Source organism: Paramacrobiotus metropolitanus, unplaced genomic scaffold, assembly GCF_019649055.1.
Source record: "Paramacrobiotus metropolitanus isolate TYO unplaced genomic scaffold, Prichtersi_v1.0 Parri_scaffold0000039, whole genome shotgun sequence".
Lineage (NCBI taxonomy): Eukaryota > Metazoa > Tardigrada > Eutardigrada > Parachela > Macrobiotidae > Paramacrobiotus > Paramacrobiotus metropolitanus.
The window spans coordinates 704652-731061 of NW_026570259.1; the positions used below are offsets into that span (position 1 = coordinate 704652).

General features: G+C 40.6%; 3 protein-coding genes across 10 annotated transcripts; 1 reads left to right on the forward strand and 2 right to left on the reverse strand.

Moving 5' to 3' along the window:
* Window positions 1-343: 343 nt before the first annotated feature.
* On the reverse strand, window positions 344-4635 carry LOC129590137 (Kv channel-interacting protein 4-like). The gene is made up of 7 exons (XM_055485172.1): window positions 3937-4635; window positions 3620-3754; window positions 2779-3087; window positions 1148-1323; window positions 972-1088; window positions 807-869; window positions 344-735 (listed from the first exon to the last, which is right to left on the reverse strand). The coding sequence occupies exons 2-7, from the start codon at window positions 3666-3668 to the stop codon at window positions 646-648; spliced, it is 804 nt and encodes a 267-aa protein (XP_055341147.1). The 5' UTR covers window positions 3669-3754; window positions 3937-4635; the 3' UTR covers window positions 344-645.
* A 3592-nt stretch (window positions 4636-8227) lies between these two features.
* Window positions 8228-21867, forward strand: LOC129590180 (calsenilin-like). 7 transcript variants are annotated; one of them, XM_055485254.1, is made up of 6 exons: window positions 16228-16248; window positions 16352-16402; window positions 17874-18068; window positions 18431-18714; window positions 20904-20966; window positions 21087-21867. In XM_055485254.1, exons 3-6 carry the CDS (start codon window positions 17915-17917, stop codon window positions 21132-21134), a joined length of 549 nt encoding a protein of 182 aa, XP_055341229.1. In that variant the 5' UTR covers window positions 16228-16248; window positions 16352-16402; window positions 17874-17914; the 3' UTR covers window positions 21135-21867. The 7 variants fall into 7 exon arrangements, with proteins under 7 accessions (XP_055341225.1, XP_055341222.1, XP_055341223.1 ...); XM_055485250.1 differs by lacking the exons at window positions 16228-16248; window positions 16352-16402 and adding an exon at window positions 8228-8452; XM_055485247.1 differs by lacking the exons at window positions 16228-16248; window positions 16352-16402 and adding an exon at window positions 10597-11214.
* On the reverse strand, window positions 21253-26302 carry LOC129590178 (hippocalcin-like protein 4). Of its 2 annotated transcripts, none has more exons than XM_055485246.1 (5): window positions 22732-23018; window positions 22384-22578; window positions 21955-22238; window positions 21828-21890; window positions 21253-21754 (listed from the first exon to the last, which is right to left on the reverse strand). In XM_055485246.1, the coding sequence occupies exons 1-5, from the start codon at window positions 22823-22825 to the stop codon at window positions 21701-21703; spliced, it is 690 nt and encodes a 229-aa protein (XP_055341221.1). In that variant the 5' UTR covers window positions 22826-23018; the 3' UTR covers window positions 21253-21700. The 2 variants fall into 2 exon arrangements, with proteins under 2 accessions (XP_055341221.1, XP_055341220.1); XM_055485245.1 differs by lacking the exon at window positions 22732-23018 and adding an exon at window positions 25144-26302 and having other exon boundaries at window positions 21254-21754.
* Window positions 26303-26410: the final 108 nt, after the last annotated feature.

A 26410-nucleotide genomic window follows, 5' to 3' on the forward strand; every position in this document is an offset into this window, starting at 1 on the left:
ATCGATAATGGGTTTGACAATTTGTTAGGCTTGGAAAGAGCAGCCAACACTCTCGTACACGTGCACTGCACATCCCGCTAATTCAAATCCGGCCAATGGGAGTTCCGGTCTTACTTCCTGGAAATGATTTTAGGGATGAAATTTTTACGACGATGGAAACTGTAATGGTTTAGATACTGCTACAGCAGGTTTAAATTATCCAGGGATTTGCGATGCTTTAACTGCCAAATTTCCTGGAACCCATTATCGAAGCACCTGACGCGTGTTTCCAGATAATCACCATTCCAGATAATCACGACATATCATTAGTGAATCGCATTCTGAAGTTTACTTACTGTATTAGCCATACGTTTCATAACCAGCTTCACACTTTCAACATACAAGTGCAGCATAGAAGTACCGGTAAATAATTTCCTTTACAAATTGAACTGTAGCGCGAATAAATTGTTATACAAAAGCGAACCAGAAGCATACATCGGTATTTTAAACTCGTAAAATTAATCAGATTGAATGTCATAAGCGATGCACTGACAGTAACGCACAAACATAAGGGTCATGCGTACTATTCACCGAATTCAGCCTTCGTATAAAAACAAGATCACTGAGATAAAAAACAATACTCTAAAGAATCAATAATGCATGTAATCAGGATCGCGGCTTGGATGCCGCGAAGCAGTGACGCCTGAGATGTAATCCACCATTCAGCGTGCCGATTGTTTTGCGTATATCTTCGTCCTACGGATAACATTGGGCACATCATACCTTTGCCATAAAGAAGCATGTAAGGTTTTAAGGAAATCGCTTACGTTGTGACAGGCTTCGATAAACTCCTCGTATGAGACCAATCCATCTTTATTAGCATCCATTTTCTAAGAAAGACGGAAGGTATGACGCTTAAGAAGCATGCCTATTAATGGCTATCAACGATTATTTGTCGGTCCAGGTTTTTATAAACAACGATCTTCACTTACGCAGAACACATTAGTGGCGTGATTGATTACAGCATCCGTGTCGACCTTAACCGGCTGACCGGGCATCGCTTCGCTGCGCATCTCATACACAGCTGAAACTATTTCCACCATCTCGTTCTGCAAAGCAAAAGGTCACTAAAAGATTGTCCAATCCGATAGAACCTGTTAATGCTTACTTTAGTTATGTATCCGTTTTTATCAATATCGTATAAGGTGAATATCCACTGTAGCTTTTCTTCGGTTGTGCCGCGCGACAATACTGACATGCCCGACAAAAAGGCCCGAAACGACACGTGCCCGTCTTTGTCCTGCTCCAGCGTATTGAAAACATATCCGGCATATCTTCCAGAGCCTGTCAAAATAATGTTACCCCATTACTCTGCTAGACAAACGACCTAATTTGCGAATGACACTCCTCATTACAGTGGTGACCGCTAAAAGACGCCAGAAAATGGACAATCTTTGTTCTTTAATTGAATTTTTCATGCGTCATTGTCGGCAGCAGTGTTGTGTATGCACTGCTGCTCAGCGGAAACATAATGGTGACATGCAGAAGCAATCAGTCGAGAATGAACAGATAAATAATTCCTGGAAAAGGCTATTATTCCAGCATTATTGATCGATTAACTGACGGAAGCGGTGTTGGCTGGATTTATGGTAGTGGATTATCGGCCCAACAAGCGTCACCGAAACGACAAGGGCAGTTCCGTTGCAGTCGTGTAATCCTGAGAGAAGGGACGGGAAATTCAATAACATACTTGCCAGTAATGCGGTTTACTTTGTTACTGGAGCAAACAGCTCTTCTTTCTTGTGAAAACACTTGCCAGCAATATGATAGGGAGGAGTATGTGTTTGCAGGTGAAAGTTTTAAGGCCGCTTATTTCTAAATTGCACTGCAACAGTAAAACGATGAGGAAAAACAGGAGCACCGCTCAACCATGTAGCTACTGCTAAATAATTGAGTCTCAATGGGTATTTGAAGTTTTATACCAAGGTGGGCTGTAAATGCCGCTGGCAGTAATAAATCGGCTCAGTTGAAACCGATTTTCGCACTCTTTCCTTCAAATGTACCAATGCACGGACAATAAAGGCATGCAATTTTAGGTAAATTAATTATTAAATTCAAGTTTTTCCAAGTTTATGTTTTACATCTATTAATGTATTTTGAATTATGTATATGCGAGTTTATTTTACAACCTTAATTTCGAATGGATCATAATTAATTCGCAACTTATTTGCATAAACGACATGTACGCACTCAACCGTAACATTGTAATAATTATTGTGAAAACTCCTCAAGTTATTCAAAGAAAAAAGTCGCCGCTAGGATGCACGCATGGCTGTGCATATATCCACTACAAAGCTGTTTACCAGATAATTTGGATAATTTCCTAAATGGAATGCGCAAAGCAGCTGAATATAAAGAACTAATCAACTTGTATGGCATGATGATCCACACTAATTCACTTTGCATGCATATATGCATTGATCGCAGAGGTGCTTCTCGCATGACACAACTGGGAATTAAGCTCGCTGGAGCAAGCCTGCCATTGAAACTGTCAACAATCCGCATACGCTTTGTGCAGTACTTGTCTACTCTGACGTTTGTTTTCATCTGATCAAGGTTATGGGAAGTTAGCCCAAATGGCATCGCTGCGACTATGCCATACAACTGCACGTAAACAACCGTTTAGCCTCATTTGCCATCACGCACCCCCAGCGTTTTTCCCGACCCAAATGCTCTTACGCGCCAGCGCCGCACCGGCTAACACCTCCAGCGCGCCGCCCTATTAAGCCCGGGCATTACCTCCTAGGGGGAAGCATTTCCGATAGAGCGACTGGAACTGTTCCTTGGTGATGTAGCCAGCTGGGCATTCGTGCTTGAACTCGCGATAGAGCTCGTTAACTTCGCGCTTGGTGAATTTACTCCCCAGCTGCAGGTTATCCAGTGTGGCCTGGGTGCTGGAGCGTACCAGTGGCCGGCGGGTGCCCGTGGTGTCCTTTGGGGCCGGTGACCGTTCCAGTAGTTCATGGTGGTCTTGGAGTGCGCCGAGGTGGGATTCCTGATCGATGGGATCGGTGTCGGTGTTGGGACTGACGAAGAGATAGGCGGAACCTGTAATCAGATCATCCTTACAGCCACATGCACCGTGATGCTCAGGATGAGCATGCATGCAGCCGGAACTATGGGGGCTGATAAAGCCGGTAATAAATCTCGGCTTACCAAATCGATTTTATTGTGCAACTGCCAGTGAAATGGGAAATAAAGTACATAAAAGTCTTTATGCCTCTGGCTACTTTATGTGGATCTGCGTAACGTTCGGAGCGACTATTAATGTGCATTTAAAGTTATTTAAGCCGTGGTTTGTTTCACAACATAGAAATTATCATTTGTATATGTAATACAGCAGTAGTAGAAGACATGCGCATGTACTTAATTTAATATACAGCGCTGCTTCAGTCTGCAATCGGAATGCCGATCGTTATACGAAAGCGCTTTACACGATTAATTTAGAAAGCGGATTCGCGTCTAGCGGTAGAAACTAGTTTTGGACTATTGACTGTTTTTCACGTTAAACATGTTAAACGGAAGCCTATAATACGGCGAATACAGAGGTGAATTTATCGTGAAATACTAATGAACTTACTGCGTTTTGGTTTGAGCGCTCTGTTGAAAATGTCCCGCAATCCAGCCATGACTGAGGAGAAGAACAAAATAATGGTCTTTATGCTACGGCACACCCACGATAATGCGGTCCCGACGTATGTATGGGAAGCTGAGCCTGATTTGTGAGCTTGGTATAACAAGACACTGTTTGACACTCAGGAGCGAAACTTTTTACACGTGACGGCGTCGTTACGCTCGTAATCAGCGTTAATGGTGGTACGTAATGTCACGAAAATCAACCAGCCGTTCGATACAGATGTTGCTTATTGGTGGTATTTACAGAGACAAATAACTAACCGTAAAGAAAAGCGGCGTAACTGATCAGTTTTTGGCTGGAGAATTAAGTCAGTACATTTTGAAGGCAGTGAGCCGTTTATGAGGGAAACTAGAAACGAGGCAATGCCTTGAAGGAATTTATTCCACATTTCTCCTCATTGCTTAGCCATGAATCCCAGGTGAACGGCTCAGTTCAGCAGTGCGGTCAATAAAGCGATTCAAAAAATCGATAGGCGGTTTGACATGTCCTTCCCATTGATCGATAAATGTATTGTACGGTATGTAGCGTACAGCAACTTATCTCTACACTATGGTTCAGCCAAATCCTCTTAGCTGGAGGTATTTTCCCGTTTGCAGCCTGAAATGCAGGTACCGGCACGTTTCTGCTTGCCAAGGTAGCATTGGAAAAGCCGATGAATAACGTTGCACGAACACGTTCTGATTAGCGATCGCAGTCGGGAGTACACCTTGCTTCGAGAAAAAACTCTGATTTATCACTTTTGAGCTGCTTCTTTAGCCGATTGATGCGGCTTCGTGATAAGGGAGCTGATGAGAATGTCTGCTGAAATAATTAATATCACCATCTTACGCAGAGCACGTACCGTAATCAGGATGTTTCGCATGCCCACAGAAAGACCGGTGACACACTGACACGTGCACAGAAACCTACCATATTATGTGACATGTTTTTGGGTTACAACTACGGCCCGTTTGCCACTTTGCAAAAGACCTAGCCTACCTTATCCAGGCCGAAATTTCAATAAGTGCAGCTAAATGCTGCTACATCTATGGCAAAAACCAGTACACAGAGTACAGGTACCAATGCATTGACTCTGCGAACATTGACGCACATGTCAGTTTGAATCTGCACATCGTTAAGTACGGGTGAAACTAACTTGAGTAAAAAAAAACTTGTTGTCTGTTTTTTGTATTGTATGTTAGGTCGCATCGGAGAAGGTCCACGTTGGCGTGGAGGCTGAACAACGTTATGAGCCAGCTAACCCAGGCAGGAAACAACATCCTTAGTAGCAGTTCGCTTGCTGTTCTTCGTAATGCACTGAAGCATGTTACCATTACTTGATTACCTTCCTTCTCTTAGTAGTCCTCTTGTATTAGCGGCTATTGCTCTAATTTCATTATGATGCCTGTTATTTAGCTAGGTTTAAATTCCCGTGCCTAGATTTCGATCCCAGCCTTTAACGGGTTACCTGTCTGCCGTACAATAAACAATAAAAATAAACAATCAAGTTATCTCGCGTGAAATATCAACGCAAATCTATAGGGCGTGGTGACCTTATATACAAGTCCTTTACCTAAGCGCCTCTTATGCCGTCAAGTACAGAATACAGACTAACTCCAGCAGCATTGTCTTTTGACACATTGTTGCACCCAAAACCACACTGAAACTGGCAAACCCCACGCAATTTAATTTTGCTGAACAGGTGAATGGGAGCACGAATCTTACCATTAGCCAATGCTCGGATTTAGGTACATACTGTTAAGTCTGGCTACGCATCCTGGCTACTTCAAGAAGCAGTATAGTACCCGCGATAAGGCACATTCGATGCCTTATCACGGGCTTGCTTCGGCTTCAAATTGGCTAACCAACTACGTAACTAACTAACTAACGTCTGGTAAGTCACAGCCGACTCCTTCTTGGAATGTCTTTCTGCGCTTTACCTCATCGTTCTACATCTGCCTTTACATGTACGAGTACATTTAAGTCAAAATTTTGTGATTTATCGGTTTATTTTGTGATTTATCGCAGAACCGACCAAGAACCACGGTTTCCGTGACTAACCATTTCAGAGTTACACCACAGCAGTTATTGGCACGTATAAATGAATTCTTGTCCCCTAGTCTCGTTTGCTTTATTTCACACAATAATAAACTTAAGCATTACTAATTCTCTTGATGTCAGTCAATGATGTGCGAACTTTTTTTACTGGTGGCGCGACCAGGAAGGTGAGTATGATTCCGACCAGCCGTAAATGTTGGAATATTCTCTTCTTAAGACAAAACGCATTACGGCCTCGCATACCATTCATTTGACCTATACTGCTAAATTGTTGCAGCAGTTTAATGTGTCAAAAGTAGCGGTCATTAATTAACTTTGTGTTTCGCAGTCTGGCTCATAGGTTCTAGAATTCTGTACACTACACCACTGCACCTTGTGGTTCTACTGATTGTGAATACAATGATCAGAATATCAACACATGCTCAAAGTATTCGTCCGGCCGGTAGCTCGTATGTGAGACCTACCACAGAGAGCCGTTTGCTCAATGCGAACGATGTTAAATTTTATTCTCAACTTCCCGCTTACATGTACACCACATTAAAATATAAAGGTGTCACTGCAGGGATGAGAAGCTGTCCGATTTACAAGGCTGCACGTCTCGAACTGACACCGCGTTTTGATATTATGTGTTACCGTATAACGGTTAACTTCCCGACTTCCTCACTTAGGTCTGCTAGTTACAGGAAACGAATTTTCCTGTGCGGGAAAAATTATTATACCTACATACCCGTTGGCCGGTACTAACAATAACATGTATGGTATTATGGATATCAGTCCAACACTGCGCTTGTACTGTATATACTCGTATATATGGCGTAGTTATCGATGAAACCCTAGGCCTAGAGGCGTTTTGATTCATTTTAAGACTATGCATATGCCGTTCATGATAATTAAAGCATCACATAATGTACATACGAATACCGGGCGGTATCGGGCTTTAAAACCACTGCAACAAAAGGTTGGACGAGAAATCTCAAATATGTAACCGTTAGGTACAGCAGCATGCCCGTACAAACAGCCATGCTGTCAAAGCGCACCAGATTTGCCAAGTTGAAAAAATTTAAACAGTGGGATTAGCCAATTTGTATTGCTTGAAGCATACTGCGGAACCACATGCTTTTATGCGTCAAATCGTTGAAACAATGACTTTTCACTTGAAACTCTCGAACCATTAGTTTACATTAGAAAAATCCATAAAAAAATCAATTATCATCCAAACAGACACGAACATTCCCATTGAACACGAGAAAGAGCGCAGCACAATCAGATGAGCATGAAGTGCTGCGCATTAAATACCCATCGAAGGTACTCCAAAATGAGCCACCACTATGCTCGCTAACAATGTCCGCTACCCAGTGAGCCACATTATACTGTGTGCCATTTTTGTGTAACATGTCGAACCGCATGTTTAACCCTTACAGCCTGGTCAGTTCGTGTCATACAGTGTTATGATCGATGCATATGCCATATCCTACCGTTCCGGTTTGGCAAATATTCTAACGGGAATCAGGACAATTTTTGTTTTGGCCACGGAGCAAAAATGCTTGGAATTAAGAAACGCATTCCGTTACCTAATGTGCAGACGTCACCGAAGAAGCAAAAAATCAATACAGTGACGTACATTAAAATCCCCTGGTTTGGGCATTGTCACTGCTTCTTATTGGATTGGTTTATTGATGCCGTGGCGCCAAAGGGTAAGACAATAACATCACTGTTTCGTAGAGGTACTACATGTGGATAGCCTTGAAAGGTACGTACATATAAGTTTTTGTGTCGGTACTTCGTATGCATGACGCATTCACTGAAAAACTGCAAAAATAGAAAATATTTAAAAAAAAATGACGTTGGGACTTGTTGCGTAAGAGTGGTAAGCATTATACCAAATATAATAACATAAATATCTATGTACGTATTGCCGTGTGACTGTGAATAATACTCGTAAGTACTTGCACATATTCAGCAATGAAAATTAATTAAAGTGTTCGAGTGATTGGCATCAGCAACCTACTGACCAATACACCAGACTTAAGCAGATATAACACGTGTATAAATATGACAACACTCCTGTACCGCTAGTCTGTAATTCACTGTTTTTAAAAGCAGCAAAAACTGACAAACATAAAAACTGACATTGTTTATTGTAATTCCCATCTTCAAAGCGGGAGTCACTTGTAATGTTAAATACAAACGGTAAAATTAGCATGCAAGTGAATTGATAAAACGATCCAGTGTGGTAAAGATGGCGCAGCAATTGTGGAACGGCCAAGTGGAACGGTTTGATAAAAAGACTACACATGGCATGCCAAATCATATTTGAACGGACTGGTGCGGATGAAAAAATTAAAAAAGAATTATCAGGACGACATACTCCATTTCACATGCAGTGGGCCCTTTTAATTGGATTCCAAAATATGCATCCGGCGAGCTTGAGTTTTGAGAAAGCGCAGCCGCTGATGGGAAATGAGTTTATTAGGAAGAGTGGTGGTTGTATGACATTTTCAGGCGCAAAGTAGACCTCCGCTTTAAATACACTCGATGATGTATGGTTTAGTGGTTTGTTTGCAATGTTAATGAGCATTATCATTACGCGACAGTGACAGTATAGATTCAGTCATAAATTAATGTTTATGCTGGCATGAAGATGATCTATTATTTGTTTTGAAATGAGCTTTTCCAAATTTCGGCGGTACAGTGTCCAGGTGTTACGGAGAGTCTGGCCCAGCTTTCAGGCTGCTCCAGGTACGCGCTTCGACTTACTAACAGTTTTCGTACTGCAGTATTGTTTTACTACTTTGTATTTAGGGCGCGCAGGCTTTTGATTAGGCCATCAAGACGTTTCCTTTAAATATTTTATTTACCGGTAATCAGTAATGCAAAATTTATTTGTAGTTTTGTGTGAAGTCTCTTTTTTCACCTGTTAGGGTACAGTGTATCGATTAGCGGTTCGTATACAAGTTAAAAGCACATTTGGCCATGTTTAAACCGTATCGCGTTTGGCGTAAGCGCAGAAAAAGTACGATAGTGTACATCAGTATACAGTAGTCGCGTGCACAATTTTCTATGATATAATATTATACTCGTAACTCTCTATAGTTTTAAACACTGTATTCCATTGATTTATCCCGCTGGGTAATCTGAGACGCCGTGTGTGTTCATTTTTGGATTGAACGAAAAGTTTTTCGTATCTTGTGTATGGTTTCTACATGCTAGACACCTAAAGATAGGTAAATAAACAGGTGACAAGGGTCAGTGGATCATACCACAGCCAGAATTGCGGAAATGCACTTTATCTGGGCAAAGGGCTCGTTTTGTATCCAATCGCGCGCAAAAATTCCCTTCCTTTTGCAAATTTCAGAATGACCATGTTGGCAGTATAAAATGGGATACTTCTCTTTTAATTAAGCAGTTGTAGTTTTTTACCAATAATTTTCACTGCGTGCATATGCATATGCGCACATGTACGGGAAATACCTGTATGTAACACTGTAACTCTTCTCATTATGTACAGATTTGTGAACGCATTGGCCAGCATCGCTCCGTTAATAATAATAAACCGTTAATAAACTTTATAGTTTACACCGTCTGTGACGACACAAAATGCCACATCTAACTATCCCAATATCTGCATGGCTGACGATGAGCTCACTCTTATTAACTAAATTTAGATTCAAGTTCGTGATAACAAAAATCGTGACGAAGTAAAATTGTGCCCTTACAGTCTGAACACACAGAAAATTGTTTCAGTTATCCTTTAATACTATGCCCTTCATTATTATTATTATTATTCATTATTTAATACTAATGGTTTTCGCTCTTCACAGATGTAATTTCTGTTAGAATAGTGTACATATACGTTCTCCATGAAACTATCGATCTTATCGTAAATATGCTGCTTACCAGCTCATGAGCAACGTCAGTGTGTGTACACCATGTACAAATCTGAAGCATCGCGTGGGTGCTTCTGGTGATACCCGCCAGTACAATTTGCGGAACATAGTCACCCACGCCCACGGTACCATGCCGCGTTCGCCGCCTGTCTGGTCCCTTCTCGTGATTATGGTCGTGAATAGATTGGGCGGGAAAGCGTTGTTGGTAGACTAAAATATCGATTGCAAATGTATTACTGACGTCCTTACGACTTGTCTATAACTCTAATAACTGCTGCAATTGCAATGCTGTTTTACTTCCTCCGCAACTTTGCAAAGAGATGCCAGTTATTTTTATTATTATTATTATTATTACAGCGCAAGAGCAGACAACCCCGAAGGGACTTCAAGTCTGGTCGAAAGGGGGTTGTAGGGTTGGCCTACTGATTATAGGCAGTAGCACGATTTCCAAAAAATACAGGAACACATAACTACGATACCGTCAGCGATACTTTGGTATCTCTTTTTGAAATGGGGAGATGAAACAAAACGGGTAGCAACACCCAGTAACCATCCGACATTTACATTATGCATTATGCGCGCGCACGTCCTCAAACTGTGGTAGTGCGCATCCATTCTTCCCAAGTGGCAAAGAAGCTACTTTCTGGAACAGCATAGCCCTTCTGTAAACAACGGAGTACACTGCCTAAAAACTGTTTAGCCCCATCAAATGCAGCCGCGAACACTGCTGATGACAAGTAATGCAATCCAGATTATCACACTTGAAAACAGTAGTAGTGAGTTGGCGGACAGCGGTGATACTGTAGATGTATGCAGTGGCACATAAGCTGCATTTGCACAGCGCGCGCAACAGCCATTATAATTGATCAGCTAAACTGTATGCATCCACCAATAATCCCTGGTGGCCGTTCTTTTTAAATTGTCCTATCACTCCATCACAAACGGGGTTCATGCTCAGCTAGTGACAATTTAATTTGCTCATGATTTTAACCTCACACCAGTATTCAACGCCAGACGACGCAATCAGCTGCGAAGTTTATACGAGTATATGTGCGACTAATGCGGAGAGATAGTTGCTGGAGCAAAGTGTTTTTTCGTATTCAGTCCAGACAGCGAATTGGCTGGTAGCTCTATTTCCGCTCATAATTAAATAAGACTCTGTAGCAATCTGTGCTCTTTCCGCTGGCAATACATCGATGATGACCTAAACGCTCTTTCATCCACTGATCCCCTAATGAACCGAAGGGACTCGGCCACTGTTGTTGCGCGTCCAGGCTTAATTGAATTTGTTCGCACAATTTCCAATTGGATTATACGTGTAAATAGCCGGTATATATACGGCCTTTCAGAGAAGCCCAATATATAACCAGAAGTAGACATTCTTGTTTATCTTGGTGTTTTAATAAGTCGGAACAAAAATGTACAGTGGGAGTTTGAATGTATCCTCTGGTAATCAGCCGTCACGGCGACGAAATAATGATCATCGACACAGATTACAAATGCAGCTCGATAAGGATTCTTTTGATGAAACTGGGCATAGCCGGTTGCAGGTTTACGCGCACAGAGTATATACAACGCTCAGGAGAATTATTTTTGGAATCAATGATGATTACGGTGAGTTAGTTCCATAGCAAAAATATTCCTGTCTTATAAGATTTTCAGATTTTTGCCAAGTTATTTTGGATTATAGTTGCCAGTAACCGTTCGACTTATTCGTTTGGTTAGTGCGAGCTCCAAATTTTGCACGGTCTGAATTTCGCTGCACGCAAACCGCGCAAGTTTTTTGTTTAATCGGCGCAAAATCTTTAGGTTTGTCAGCTAGCTGGTGGTTTGAACTTTACATATTATTTTACGTACGTAGGGTAGTTTGTTATTTACAAAATACGGTAGAACACTCGCAGAACGTTGTACTTTATACTGGCCGATTTGCGGTTAAAAATATCTTTTTAAGGTCACGACACATCTGTATTAATTTTGGTTGGTCATCAGTATACAACGTATACAACAGGACAAAGCAGTAAGAGTAGGTTAAAATCATACAATTCACAATCTCGTGTATAAGTTTTTATGATGATGAAATAATATCCTGTCATGCCCTACAACTACGCTGTTCCTGTGCGTGAACAGCGTAGTAATATGAAGATGGAGTCTCCCGTCAACATTTCATTTCCTTTCATTATACGAGGGGCGAGTTGATATTCTTCTTTAAGCAAGCAGTGCAGCACCATATTGTAGTACTACTGTAAAGATACAATATTGATAAAGTAAAAATACAATATATATTAATGATGTCTTTAAATACTTGTCGTTACGCACAAAGGCAAGCAAGTACAGATAAGCTAACGTGGACAATCTGCTTTCTTGGCCATAAGGGATGACAGTCAATCTGAGTCAAACAGTTCTTCTATAAAAATGAAGTTGCTGTAATTAGACTTATTCCTATTTTACGAATCAAGGTCATAAAAAGTTCGTAAGCAGCGAGCTAGGGCCGCGAGGCGCATAATAGCCGAGATGAACGGTTTATAGCTACGTCTATACATCTAGAAAGGAAGCACAGTGGTTGGCGCGCCAAAACATTGACCTCCTAACACTTGCCTTAATGACTTTTCTTCTGCTTCGCCTGAATTATAAGCTTCGTTGTTTGAAAAATGGCATGACTCCTCCGCATCTGGCTAATCTTGATATGACGAGCAAATATGCATAGCCATGCATCATAACACATTCATCACGTTCTGTGTCAGAATCCACGCATCGTTATGATTTATCGATACTGGCGTACGCAACTGAATGCCCTTTACATTTGTATACGGGAAGATGACATCGTGATGAGTCTTTAAATCTTAAGTCTCGATTCACTGTATATTGTTTTTCTGTTATAACAACCTATTTTTCTGTGGCAAAAATGGAATATAATAGGTTCAACCACATTATACTTACAGACTGTATTTATGTAAACAAGGCGAGATCGATCAAACTGGATGACAGCTAAATTTGCATCTTCGGCGCACGATATTAAATGTATGGCCTGGGGCTAGAATATATCACAAAAGATATAAATCATTTTCAATCCCAATGAAAGTTTGACGATAATATAATACTGTATTGCATTTGATAAACTAAACCATGAAAATTAATAAAACCTTCCCTTGCTAGCTGCAGCGAGTGGTAAAAAATATGATACTGCAGCTTGTTTCGGCTATAAAAACGGTTTTGCCGTTGCAGTGCCCTCACGTTAGCCATTTACTTGATCAAATTTGGAGCCGGCTGCAAACATTTATTAAAAATTTATTCTGGATTCTTGTTCAGCGCTTATAAAACTGCTGACTTAATTTCTCACGCTGCGATCTACATAATTTTTAAAACTACATTATTGTTCTCACAGTCGTAATTATTATCAGAAACTTTTGAAATAAAGCAAAAATCTGAATTAACCAAAGGCAAACATCGCTTTTACGGAAATACTGATTTTTGCGGATTCTATAGCTCTATAGCTATTTCAGCAGTTTAAAAAAACATAATATTAGGTAGTCCAGAATGCGACACCTTATTACACAACTAAAATTTTGTGAGAGACATAATTCTAAATTTTAGCAACAAAACGAAAAATCATGTAAGGAATTTTGTAAATTCTGTTGATTGTTTATTGTTAATCCCTAAAAATTTTAAATATCTGTAGGGTAAGCCAGCCACGATCTTGATGAACCAAAATGAATGTGTGATGCACGTATGAATGTAAAATCAACGACCGAAGTTTACATGAACGCATGAATGGGTAATTGATTGAGTGACTGAAAAAATTGGGTATACGTTCCATAAACATGGCGTATGTACTTTAGTACAGCCAGTAAATAACATGGCAAATACTATACGTCAGTACGTGGCAAAACTGTTCGGTAATCAAATTCTGGGGCAGAGACGTTAAATAGTCCATAAGTACTAAATGTATTATGGAGATTTTATGTTGTTCTTTCTACGGCATCATGCTTAACGAAGTCTAACGCCTGCGTTGGCGCGTAAAGACCGGCAATGTCATTTGCAGAATGTGCATTTTTACACCCCGTTAAAGTCCTGATGCTTGATGTAAATTTTATGTGTATCCAGCATGTATCCAGCACGTCCTTTGGGGTATGATCATCCGCTAACTAGTGCTTCCCGTAGAGCGATATGCGGGATGAATGTAGCGGAAGTTAATCAAGTGCTGTGTTTTCTAATCTCTCCCTCCACAATAACCGTATATAGGTCTTCGCAATTTCATGCTGGCTGTCAGTCGCATATAAAAATGCTACACGCGGCGATAAATGCTGCATTTAGTAAATTGTAATGGAGATGGCTATTCTTGTATTCCATTTGGGGTTGGACGGCTGCAACAAGCGGCAAAATATTTTCGCTCTGTACCCGGCTCTAAATGAGTCTTATGCAAATCTTTTGTATCGACGGATTTGTTTGGCATCCATAGTGTAAATATTTCTGAAAACTATGGAGGAAGATTTTGTGGGATGGGAATCATACGATGATGGGAAGGAAGAAAAGCACCACAATAAAGCGCGCCATTCCGTTACGAGGGCGCCCGAGAGGATCAGGTCCAATAGCGTTGTGGAGAAGCTTAAGAGATTATTCAGGATTGCAAATGAAGGTAAATCGTTATTGATCAAGCAGAATATACGTTGTAAGTCGCAAAGCGTTGGAAAGCTTTGCCAGAATATTCATCCCGAACTAACAGGCAAAAGGAGATTGCGGATAATAATATATGGCTTCGTATTATTTCTTCCTGTGCAATATTCATGAGTATCCAGCAGGAAGACTGTCTTCTTCCTGCGGCGTTTGTAGAGGTTCTAATATGTAGTGCCGAATTTGAAACATGAAAAATATTGTGCATTGCCCAACTGTACAATGAACAGGGACAAATACTGGAATACTACTCTAGTATGAAGGTCATATAAAGAAGCACTTTTTATCGCGATGACAGCAGTTGGTTGCAAATTTGATTTTAACGAGCGAGTGAAGATATTAGTCAACTTTTCGATTTTATCAAACGCATACAGCAAAGTTACGCATGACTGTATTTGCAAGCAATTCAGTTACGAGTCGCAAAATGGTAAAAACAGCCGATTATCACGTGTTGTTATTGTGTACTGTGTAGCTTCATTACGAGTCTATATATAAAGATGTACGTAAAGTCTGCTGCACCTGAATATTTTTGTTAGCAGGAGTGTCATAACATTTTGCTGTACGAATCCGTGTGATTAACAAATAATTGCTGTGGAAATATCACCGAAAATTTGAACTGACAGCAGTTGTAATTGGCGAAGTACCAGAATAGTATACAGTGCCTTTTTCCACTCTTTACAGTAATCTTCCTCGCAATAAGCGGCTTAAGATGAAAGTGCAGTAGCATGCGAGCACGCTTTGCAATCATAATATTATCCCCAATGAAAATGAACGATATCCGGTTGGCTCATCGTTTTACTTGTGGTTAATAGCATCGATACAGGCAATTATGGGACATGTATGACAAGTTCGTTGATAATAGCGTTAAATTGCGGTGCCCGTTCACACGCAAAGGCGTTCTTGGGAATCGCGGCGCTCTTCAGACTGCACAGGCTCCAGAAAGAACACGTCATGCAGCATGCAATGCGATTATACATGCCAATAATATATACTCTTTATAATGTCCGAAGAGTGAAGTGATTACAACATTTGAAATTAATAATACAAGTAAATGCAAACCAGTAATCGCAAATATTCAAAAATACTTCTGTTACATGACAGCCTAATTATCCATCGTTATTACCACTTCGATTATGTGTACAACGTGTAAGGCCAAAAAGTACTTTTTAACAGTCAACAGTAACAACACTGACTGAAATTGCGTTGCTTCCACAATTTGGTTACAAAACTGCTAAACTATAGGGCGCGGTCCTGTGCCGTGCGGATTCAAAAATATAGTTGACAATGGGATACAGATTCCATTTATTCCAAATTATATCCCCACGTGCTGCGTGGTCCATGTGGCAGGCTTACAACTGCACCCGTCTTGATTGATTAAGTAAGTAATTAACTACAATCAATTTTGCAATTTGCTCTCCCACGCCATGTATGAACGGGATTACAAGGAAAGATATAACAGAAACTGTAAAAGGGTCAGTTTCTGTAAAAGACTGTAAAAGGGTCAGAGGTGTTAATATTAATACTGTACATTGGCATGTGCTCGGTAAAATGGGATTCTTGTGTTCCTAATGGTACGAATGTGAGAAAACGATTTAACTGCGCGATAACATACTTCGTTTATGTGTAAAGGATGAGCTCACAGTGCACTTCCGTTGACAAGAAAACGGCAATAAATCCCATGGCATGACGAACACAAACTAATCAGACTGGCAACTGGCGGCGGAAGGATGTTTGATCAAGCATCCTCCTTCCGCACCACATGTTGACTCTCGGTTGGATTAGGTGAAACCGTATCAGACTGAACGCTTGTACCGCCTTGGGCACAACTGATTGATCACGGCCCGACTTTTCATAAATGCCTGATGCATTTCCCACTTCCGGCAAATATAAATTCTGAGTGAGTGAAAAACGTAAGTGTTAGGTACCATTACTTTGATTTGCAAAAGTTGTGTAGACATTCCACGCGTGCCAAACTTACGGGTAACTGACCAAAGTGACCATGCAAGTACTGTAACTGACACCATGCAAGCTAACCGTAGAAACAATACCGCACAGAAAACAGAGCATAGCTTAATGTATGCAGTGATTGGGGGATTACGACGTTTATTTTTGGGCAGTGGAAGCAACCGCCGCGGTAAGGTTAAACTAACCTAATTTACTAGCAAGTTCGTTTAATAAATTACGTACGTATACATTTTATGAAATATTTTGGCATGTTCTATTTTATAATATTCAGCTTCTAATGTTGTTGCTGACATTTTTTCTTGTGATGATTTTTGGCTTGCTTGAGATTAATTCCTACACTTTCTTTGACTTCTTTTGCATTTTTTTGCTTTAGCGCTATTGTATTGCCAGTAGTGCAAAAACTCGGGATAACGTTGGTAACTTGGTACACAACTAGTCTGGACTTTGGACTAAAAAAGACTGCGTATTGTTAACATGCATGTATTATACAAATAGCTCAACCAAGGTGCTGCGTGCATTAAAAATTTAGCGGCTCCCCTTTCGCTGCTCTGGGATTTGCATTGATTTCTTAAACCAGTTCTCAGGCTAGTGAATAAATCACGCATTACATCGCTATATGTGCTAAATACTCGTATTTGTAATCTAGGTTAGATACCGGTATATCACTTTAATTTGCAGTAGTGCTATGATTAATGTGACATCGGTTTGAATGGACCGCAACTACTATATAATTTCCCAGTAGACACGGCCATCCTCTTCAGATCCCTCTTTCCTAAATAAAAAAATATATACTACGAGTTGATTATGCGGTGCAATGGAGCGTGAAACCGCCCACATATGGCGTGTGGTCATTTGAGAAAAAGTCGCTTATGCTACTGTTTAGAAACGGCAAGCACTTTGAGAGGTTGTTGTTCCAGGCGATTAACTTCGTAGTATTAATGCGGAGCAATAGCGAGACTACATCACTGGATTAGCGAGAAGTAATGGGCATCCGATACCATCGTCTTCTGATGTGTGGCCGGATATGAATGTGTGCACCCGCAAAGGCACACTGGCTGCAAAATCTGAAATTGTCGTGACCCTGCTGAGGGCGACATTTTGACTTTTGAGTGCTTTTCCATTCAAATGAGCTTGCAAATGCACCGTATAAAAACCACTGTACTAGGGCAGGTTCACGTAGCACAAGGAGGATTTTTGTCCACAGCACCTAATTTAATCGCGTCCTTCAATTTAAATCGTAAACTGTTTGCATACGGTTTTTGCGCTTTTGGAATTTGTCAACAACATACTCGAGGAGATTTGCACCACATATGGACGGTGTAACATTGTGGTTTTTCACGTGAACGTTTTCTTGGCGTTAGGCAGTCCGTTGACTTTTTTTCATGAACGGTCAAAAGTAGCCGTAATAATAGTTTTTGGTAAATTCACTAATTTGTAACCATGAACGCGTTATCGTCGATTCGGAACGTTTTGAGCAGCTTGTCCTCTTTTAGAAAAAGTAAGTTACATGTTACCATATGCTTAATGTTAGCAGCGTGCCACGGCTTGGGGAGGAAAAGCATGTGAATGTTCGATAAATATTGCTTCCATTAGAGTCGTATTAAAGATATCAGATTATAAAAAAGTATTTTATTTTGTAGATCCGGATTTGGAAGATTTAGATCTCCACGTTAGTCGTTATATGCCCACAAGTCTGGATGCCCTTACGAAAAGCACCAAGTTTTCGCGGAAAGAACTGCAGTTTATATACCGAAGTTTCAAGCAAGACTGCCCAACGGGAATCGTTACTGCTGAAAAATTTAAAGAGTTATATGCACAGTTTTTTCCTTTAGGAGGTACATACATATTTACAGCATGAAAAGTTCAATAATCGCTAAATCGGAAAACCAATTACGATGGAGAAGGCAAATATTCATTACTTCTTTCCTGGCTCACAGTGTTGTCTAAGAATCTAGGACCACCTGGTACCTGTCGCCGTAATTGTACTAGGTTACTTGTACCTGGTTAAAATAAAAAAGTCGATGACGGCGCAATGAAACAGCGTGGCATATAATAAAGCTTGAAGAGTTTGATTGAGGCGGTTTGCCGATCCGTACCGACTGAACCATGACCTAATACAGTAGTATACCTCGTAATTATGCATAATGCTGCCTGACTGCATCGTTGGCAGTTAATGATACACTGTAAATATTTTCAGATGCGACACTCTTTGCCAAGCAAGTTTTTCAATGCATGGACCACGATATGGATGGAAATGTGAACTTTGAGGAATTTGTCGTCATGATGTCAGTATTATCACGCGGAAGTTTAGACGAAAAACTGCAGTGGATCTTTAATCTGTATGACGTCAATGGAGATGGGCAGGTGACCTTAGAGGCGATGCTTACGATCGGGACATCGATTTACGACCTGCTGGGGAAGCATTCAGAGCCGCCAATTTATGAGAATAGCGTAAAGGATCACATCTCGAAAATTTTTACGGTAAGATTTTCCATCTTACTTCGATTACCTTTCGATTACCTTTTGACATTCCATAACATGTCAAAAGTGCGAACTCCTGCACTATTGCATCCTACAAGGAACACTTTTACGTATTATTACATAAACAACTGAAATTCAATTGAACAACCGACCTGCCCACTGACCAATGGTCATCACGCAGAGCTGGTATAGTTTAAAGCGGACAGTTTAAACGTTACAACATCAAAGTCGTGCCCGCCAACTCTAGCAAGACCAGCCACATAATAAGTCCCTCAGTGCTGGGCACGACTATTCCTGGTCGTGCTTGTTGCCACCGTCTGTCCCGCCAATTAACATTATACTGCATTTGTCGCGTAAATGATCATATTTGTCGCGCACAAACATTTGGAGGTTGGTACAGCTTTTGAAGAGGTTTTCAAATTAATTATCCACGGAATATTTGCAATGAAATTAATTAAGGAACTCATGCCGCGGTGCAAAGATGAGAATCGTACAATAATAATTACAACAATCGTTAGCTTTTACAACCAAGAATCTACGTGTATCATCTTAATTAAACTTTTCCCTTCGCTTTCACAATTGTCGAAGTCCTTTTAAAAATTTAATAAAACAAGGAAACCCTTTACCAGCCTTACCAGACTTTTCTCAAAATTCAATCGAATCATATTAAAGTTGTCTCAACTTTTAATAATACATTGGCTCCTTGAAAGACTACTGGCTTGTTAATTGTTAAAACGATAATCGATTAACGATGAACATAAAAGCTCAGAATCCAAAACAGAACAGCTGGTAGTGATGAATAAAACTTTTATAAATTGTTAACGATCGAAAACGTTGAAAATGTGTATTTACTATAATTATTATTTTATGATAGCTACCAAAAAACGGAAACTGGCATAGAAGTACATCAAGGTACTTCTCAAGGTACTTCTCAAGGTACTTTTATACCTTAACAAGGTCAAGGTATAGAAGTGCACAAGTCAATAAAGTGAAGAATGTATTTCATCTTGCGCAAGCATGACCACATATCTATATTTCATTTAATCAAATGCAAAAGCCGACAATTTGGGTTTGCGTGCGCACGTGCTCTTCAATGTGCGCACGCATATACGGTATTTTCTTGTTACGAAAATATTTTCTGGCAAATAGTAAAAAAAAGTAAATCGTTTGAAGATGTCGTTGGATCCGTTCTTCAGAAAGACTCTTCTTTCATCTGCTCAAGCTTATTATACTGTGATTCGATTATCATACGAGTATAGCAGGTTATCAACCGAATTACGACGTAGCTAGTAACGTAAGCCATTTTATTTTTTTTTCAAATTTATTCCATTGCTCTGTACAATAGCAGAATATTTCCTTGTGATACGTTTAGCGGCAAAATTAAATAAACATTACAAAAACCAATCGTGACCACTCCGTACACACCCTTTCATACCCTTTTACTCCGTACACAACCTTTGACACTACCATTCGGTACACTGCCAATCCACCCTACCTTTCACTCGGTGCACTACCACACTTTTATATTTATTTATACTCGCATGTACTTAAAATACTTATACTCTGTATTACTTATGGTAATCTGGAGTATTTTCTCTAAAACTTTTGCATTATGTCAAGCTCGGAAACAGGGAGAGACCTACGAAACTGGATCGAAAACTCCTTCAAAGCGGCACTGTCCAAATCCTACAAAGAAAAACCGGCACAAGAGTGCCTAGAATTATTTTCTCACGGGAATTCGATTTTGTAACTGCCGATGATGCTGTAAAATAAGCAGCAATAACTGCGGTAAACGAAAAACGGCAGTTTCAGAAATGACTGTATTTTGCAAAAATTTTAAAAAAATATAAGGCAGTGCACGCAGATAAAAGTAGTGCCGTGTGGTTGTGTACGGAGTAAAAGGTAGTGCTCAAAAAGGTTGTGCACGGAATGAAAGGTAGTGCAAAAGGTTGTGTACAGAGTAAAAGGGTGTGAAAGGGTGTGTACGGAGTGGTCACCAAAACCAGTACTGTACAAGTGTATACTTCAAGTATAGACATTATACAAATTAATGCTTTCCTACGAAGAATTTACGAATTAACAATTTTGTCAAAAACCAAAAATTCGCACAGATTTTTGCGGATTTTCAAACACCAAAGGCATATAACATGTAAATACCGAAAGATTTAATATGTATCTTGTTTTCGTAGAAGATGGATTTGAATCAAGATGGAATCGTCACCTTTGATGAGTTCAAAAACGTTTGCATAAATGTACGTGATCATGGTTCAAGGCACGCTCACCTTATGTACTGCGGTTTGCCGGTCTCGCGATCAACAAAAGCCGGTAAAGGAATTACCAGTAAAATTTTAATTTTTGGTTTTCTTTGACAGGATGAAAAGATTAGAAGGAATCTCACCGTTTTCGACACATTTCTGTAAAGCCACTGCACAAGAAATGCACTACTGCACCATTCCTTTTGCATCTTGCCAAAAAGACTTCTCATACCTGGATCCGTCCTTTACAGTGGAGCTGTGTGTACGACAACTTATTTAAACAGTTTATTGTAAATTAAACAAAATTCTGGACAAGCTGATTTACGGTGTGATGCATATTTGTTTCAAGCCCATCAAGTGTAATGCATTTTTTGCTCATTAGACATTATTGAAGGACAGTTGCGCAAGTGTTCAATTAGCACAAAGTACAAACTCTTGATATTTGGCCGATATCGGTTATGAGAATCGGTACTTGCATAACTGCGTCTAAACAGAATTTAAAATTATTATTAGAACGTCATTGTATCCGAACCGTGTAACGTGCCTCATAAAGTAAAAACTGCTAGTGCTCTAGTGTATCCAACTAATCCGAGGATCAGCAGCAGACGAGGTAGCACCTAATCCCTGAGCGCTTGGCTTCATCACAACTGAGTGCGAACGACGGAATAACGAAGAGAGATTCTGATGTTCACAAGTATCCATTGACTGGTGTCTGTGGAGCATGTTGCGTGCTAACTGCTGATCACAGTATCAAACTTTCCAAAAACTGAGACAATCTGCGGATCCTGTAATGAAAATTGTTGACAACATAGTCTGTTACTGACAGCAGGCGACATAAACATTGTCCTACTGTCGTACATTCTGGCACGCTTCCGTGAATTCGGCAAAGGTTATCGAACCGTCGGCGTCAAGATCCAACTTCTGCAATGTAAAACCGTTTTTAAGAAAACCCTCGGAAGAAATACGATTAAAATTATTTCCATACGGCAAATATCTGATCAATTTGAGTGTTGATTGATTGTTCATCGATGCACGGTTGAGAATGAGATCCCAGCATCAAATGCATGGCCATCAGAATCTCCTTCATGTTGGCACGGCTGACCTTTCCGGTACCGTTGAGATCATACAGATTGAACACCCACTGCAGCTTTTGGGTTAACGTGCCACGCGCCAGTAACGACATTCCAATAATGAATTGGTCAAAGGTTACATGCCCGTCTTCGTCTTGGTCAAAGGTCGAAAAAACGAATTTGGCATAAGGTGACGCATCTAATAACGCGTACGCATGCAAGCCATTTATTGGAAAGTACAAAAAGGTATTTTACGGTTTGAACCACTACTAAGAACTTAGTCAGTAGTTAGTACGTACAGTAAATTAATGCTTGTTAAAAAATTTCTGAACTACACAAATTACCTCCGAGAGGAAAAAACTGGCAATATAGTTCCCGAAACCTTTCTTCGTCCACAATACCGGCCGGACATTCTTGTTTGAAACCACGATAGATCATACGAATTTCTTCACGCGAGTAGTGCGTCAACTGGCAGAGATCATCCAGATTACTGGGTTTGTAGTGTATTACTTGGACGTCAAAATCCTCGAAGTCCCCATCTAGAACATTGCTCTTATTAGTAAAACACAGCCACCTCCAAAAGAAATAACTATAAAAATTTAGGATTTATATAACTGAAAACAATACGACAGAATTTTTCCTGGTCAGAATAACCCAGAACAGAATTATGGTAACACTGCCATCTTTGTCACCTATTTCATCGCTACTTCCGGAAAAGGCTTTACGAACAAACGCCGCAGCAGTTCTTATTGCCGTTAAACCGTTGTCAAAAATTCTGTTGGCCATCTTTACACAACGTGTAGACCAGTTCACTATATTCAACCAAACACATCTGCCACGGCTAAGGACATTCTTTGTGCCACACTTAAGAGAGCATTCCAAACCCGCTTTAAGTAAGAAATAAATCAAGAAGCCAGCGCCGCACCGATGTACGCTGGTGTTGCGAACACGATCGCTAATGAACCATCTAAGAAAACAGACATAAGCTTTCATCAGTTAATTCTTTTGGGGGTTATTAATAGCCAGCCACCAACGGGCAGAGTTGTTGACAGGCTGCGTGGAGATTGTGGCAAGCCGTGGCATTGGAATGTGACAGATGATAATTAAGCTCGGAAATGCTTGATTTGGCCTACATTAGCCGATGTTCTCAGGCCTACCGCTCTGGCTGCACTGCAGCGTAATTTGTTGTTGCAAATTTTTTGGCAACCGGGGTTGAACCGTTAAATACTGCGGCGGATGAAATCCAATCGGGTGTTGACAAGTGAGATGGGCACTGCCGCTCACAACTCCTGACTGATAATGGGATTTTTCTGCTAGAAACTGCAGACGGCGCTGTTTCATAACAGTAAATCTTACGGGAAGCAACCGATCATTTTGGCGGCTAGACAATACAAGGGTGTGCCTTAGTAAGTATTTATATTTAAGACGCTACGTTAAATCAATTAATCGTTTGTTTTTTCATCGATCCTCGAAGCACGAGTCATTAAGACTTAAGCCAAAACTTTTGGTATCTGCGTATAATTCCAGAACTGCAATGAAAAATTGCAGCACAGTTTTTCATGGAATTGTATCGTTGCAGCGTTTAATTTCATGTCTTTAGTAATCTGTATTTACCGTGCGCGTTACGGCAGAAAGATAATAGGCGTATGGATTAGTACGGTTGATTGAACACTGCCAGAAATTATTGAAAAATAAACTGGAGCTGTTGAACGCGCGCCAACTGCTGTGTGACCGCATCTAATCAATAAGTCAATATGATGAACTATTGATACTCAAGCAAGTGCCGTTGAATACCGATGAATGGCGCTGATAATAGTAATTTGGTCACTATGGAGTATTAAACAAACAGGCGGCTGAAATGCGGGTTCTGCATGGGGCAGCGGCCTAGCGGAAACAATCTACCGGCACCCGCAATTACGCTTTGTGGGAAGTTGGGCGAACAGCGAGGGTGTGAGCCCTTTTATAAGTTACCGCACTGCGAACACAGCGCTGTCGATTCATTATTGTGTAATAGATTTGGGTTATGCATCGTAAGCTTTTAATAAAAAAAGCTTTCGACTCTTTTGATTTCAGCGTTGGTGGGGATGCTGCCGCACGCGGTTCAAACACTTATTCAGTGCATGCACAGGAAATACGATCCTTATTAAGCCCACCTTTGCTCTACTAAACGCAAATAACTGAAAGGCATCGCGGTGTTTTTAATTGACATCGATCGATGACCTTCGAGCGGGTTCGCTATTGTCCCTTTAGTTGCTGTTAATGACTGTAATCATACTTGATGGAACAGCCGGAAGCTTTCCTGTACTGCAAAGTAAACCGCCTGGATATAGTAATCGTATCATTGTTGGCCTCAATTTTCATAAGGGATATAAATAGGCTCATTAAATGTGCGCGCGGATTAACAGGCACATATGCAATGATGATATACTGTACTCGAATTGTCCTTACGCATCATTCGACGCAGTACAGATAGAACGAACAAGTTTTATGTCAATTAACGAAAATGTAAAACAGAAAGATGTGGTAACTGTACTGCACAAACGCCAGACATTCAGTGGTGTAGAGTCAGTGTAGACAATAACTCGGTTTATTTAACTCCCTGTAAAACGCGAGCACACTGCCAAAGCTTTGTAAACGATTTTTGCGCGTGCGTTTTTAATAAAGCATCGCAATTAGGAGACAATATAAAACTGCAAAACTGCTCAGAAACGCACGTGTTGGCGGCGTACATAACGTTTTTATAAAAATCAAAAGTTTATAAAAGGAATAAACACAGAACAAACTTGCGATTAATGTGCGTGTTGAAAGCGCCGAACGCGGATGCAGTTACCTGTTTACTCTACCTGGTGAATTCCTTTTTTATCGATTGCAGTTAATATTAACATTTTGTTAAGGTTTCGTTAAGTACTAGAGATTCTATGGTAGGGTCAGTAATCGACAATAAATTCTGTATAATGTCCTTCCTGCACGGCACTCCTGTGAATTTTCCAAATCTGGACGTATCTGGACGTCCAATTACGACAGTTAGTGGTATGCCGGTCAATAGTTAATTAATCAGATTTAGCAAATCTGTTTTGATTTAATACACGACTTGTGTTGCGTACCATAACCATCGGAAACGCCAAAGAGCACTCTCCGGAGACAATGATAAAATATCCGGCAGTAATTGACAAATCTCTCCCGTCGGGTCAAATTAACCTCAATGTTCTCTAGTCCTGCCGGCTGTACCGGGATAAAATGAGCTTTGGGTGTTGTCCGTTTGCGTACGGAGCGCCGATTCGAAGAGGCGTTGATGCTGCTGTACATGATAACAACCGCAAGATGTAAGTGAGAAAAGCTCCCATCAAAACGTCAAGATTCCACAGCAAACATCACTCAACTAACGTTGCCTGACAGAGAATTACATCCCATTGACTAACAAGGTAAATATCGATAATCCGTGATCAAACTACCACTCTGTAATCGTACAAAACACGGGAACAGCCGTCATAAAAAGTGGAGTGATGCCGGTGCAATGGGGTTGATGAAGAGCGGACAAAATGCGTGTATTCTTGTACTGGGAGTGTTTATGTCTGTACAGTTTGGCGGTTTGTGGGATGTGTGGTGCAACAGGGGTAAATCGATAATTCACGGAATGATTATAAATGTTTAGCGGTGCACAAACGTTCAAGTCAATCATATACATTGGAAATCAACGGAAGGTTATGACAGTTGAGGGTTAGGATCAAAAACTATGCCGCGCTCCGTATTAGCGAGATATCTGCGTGTTGGTTGATCCAGCCAGGCGAGCGGGTTAGATGACGCGGAAAGGGTAATGCGGCACGTTGTGATACTAAACACTCGTTAGGATGATCTTCGGAATTCGAATGACACCGGCGGCGAATTTGTAAAACGATACCGATTCTGGTTTGTTTGAATTAATACAAAAAGTACCAAGATGTACTACTACGAGTCGGCGATATGCTCTGGTCTGCCTCTGACGAAACTCGAATCCTGTCGGCACTGTTGAATCAACAACCGGGGCGTGATCGTTAAGAAATGACAGGAATAATGTTCTTAACGCGGGGATTTACGATCTAAATGCTTCTGGTCAGGAAAATGAGCCTCATTAAGGCGCAATAAGAATGCCGGTAAAACAAACCAGAATTACGCTGGATTGGTTTTGTTTACGTTGGCTAGTTTCTTACATCATCGGTATGTCGAATGTTCTCGGAAATGAGTGCTGCCTTGCATTCGTTAATCCATATCCCGCAGCTTGGAATTATCATAATTCTGTACCCACTGATTACACCCCAGACAGTACTTGCATTTAATTACACTCATCAATCTGACATCCCGCTGTCATTGCAAACTCATCACGGAAGATCGAGC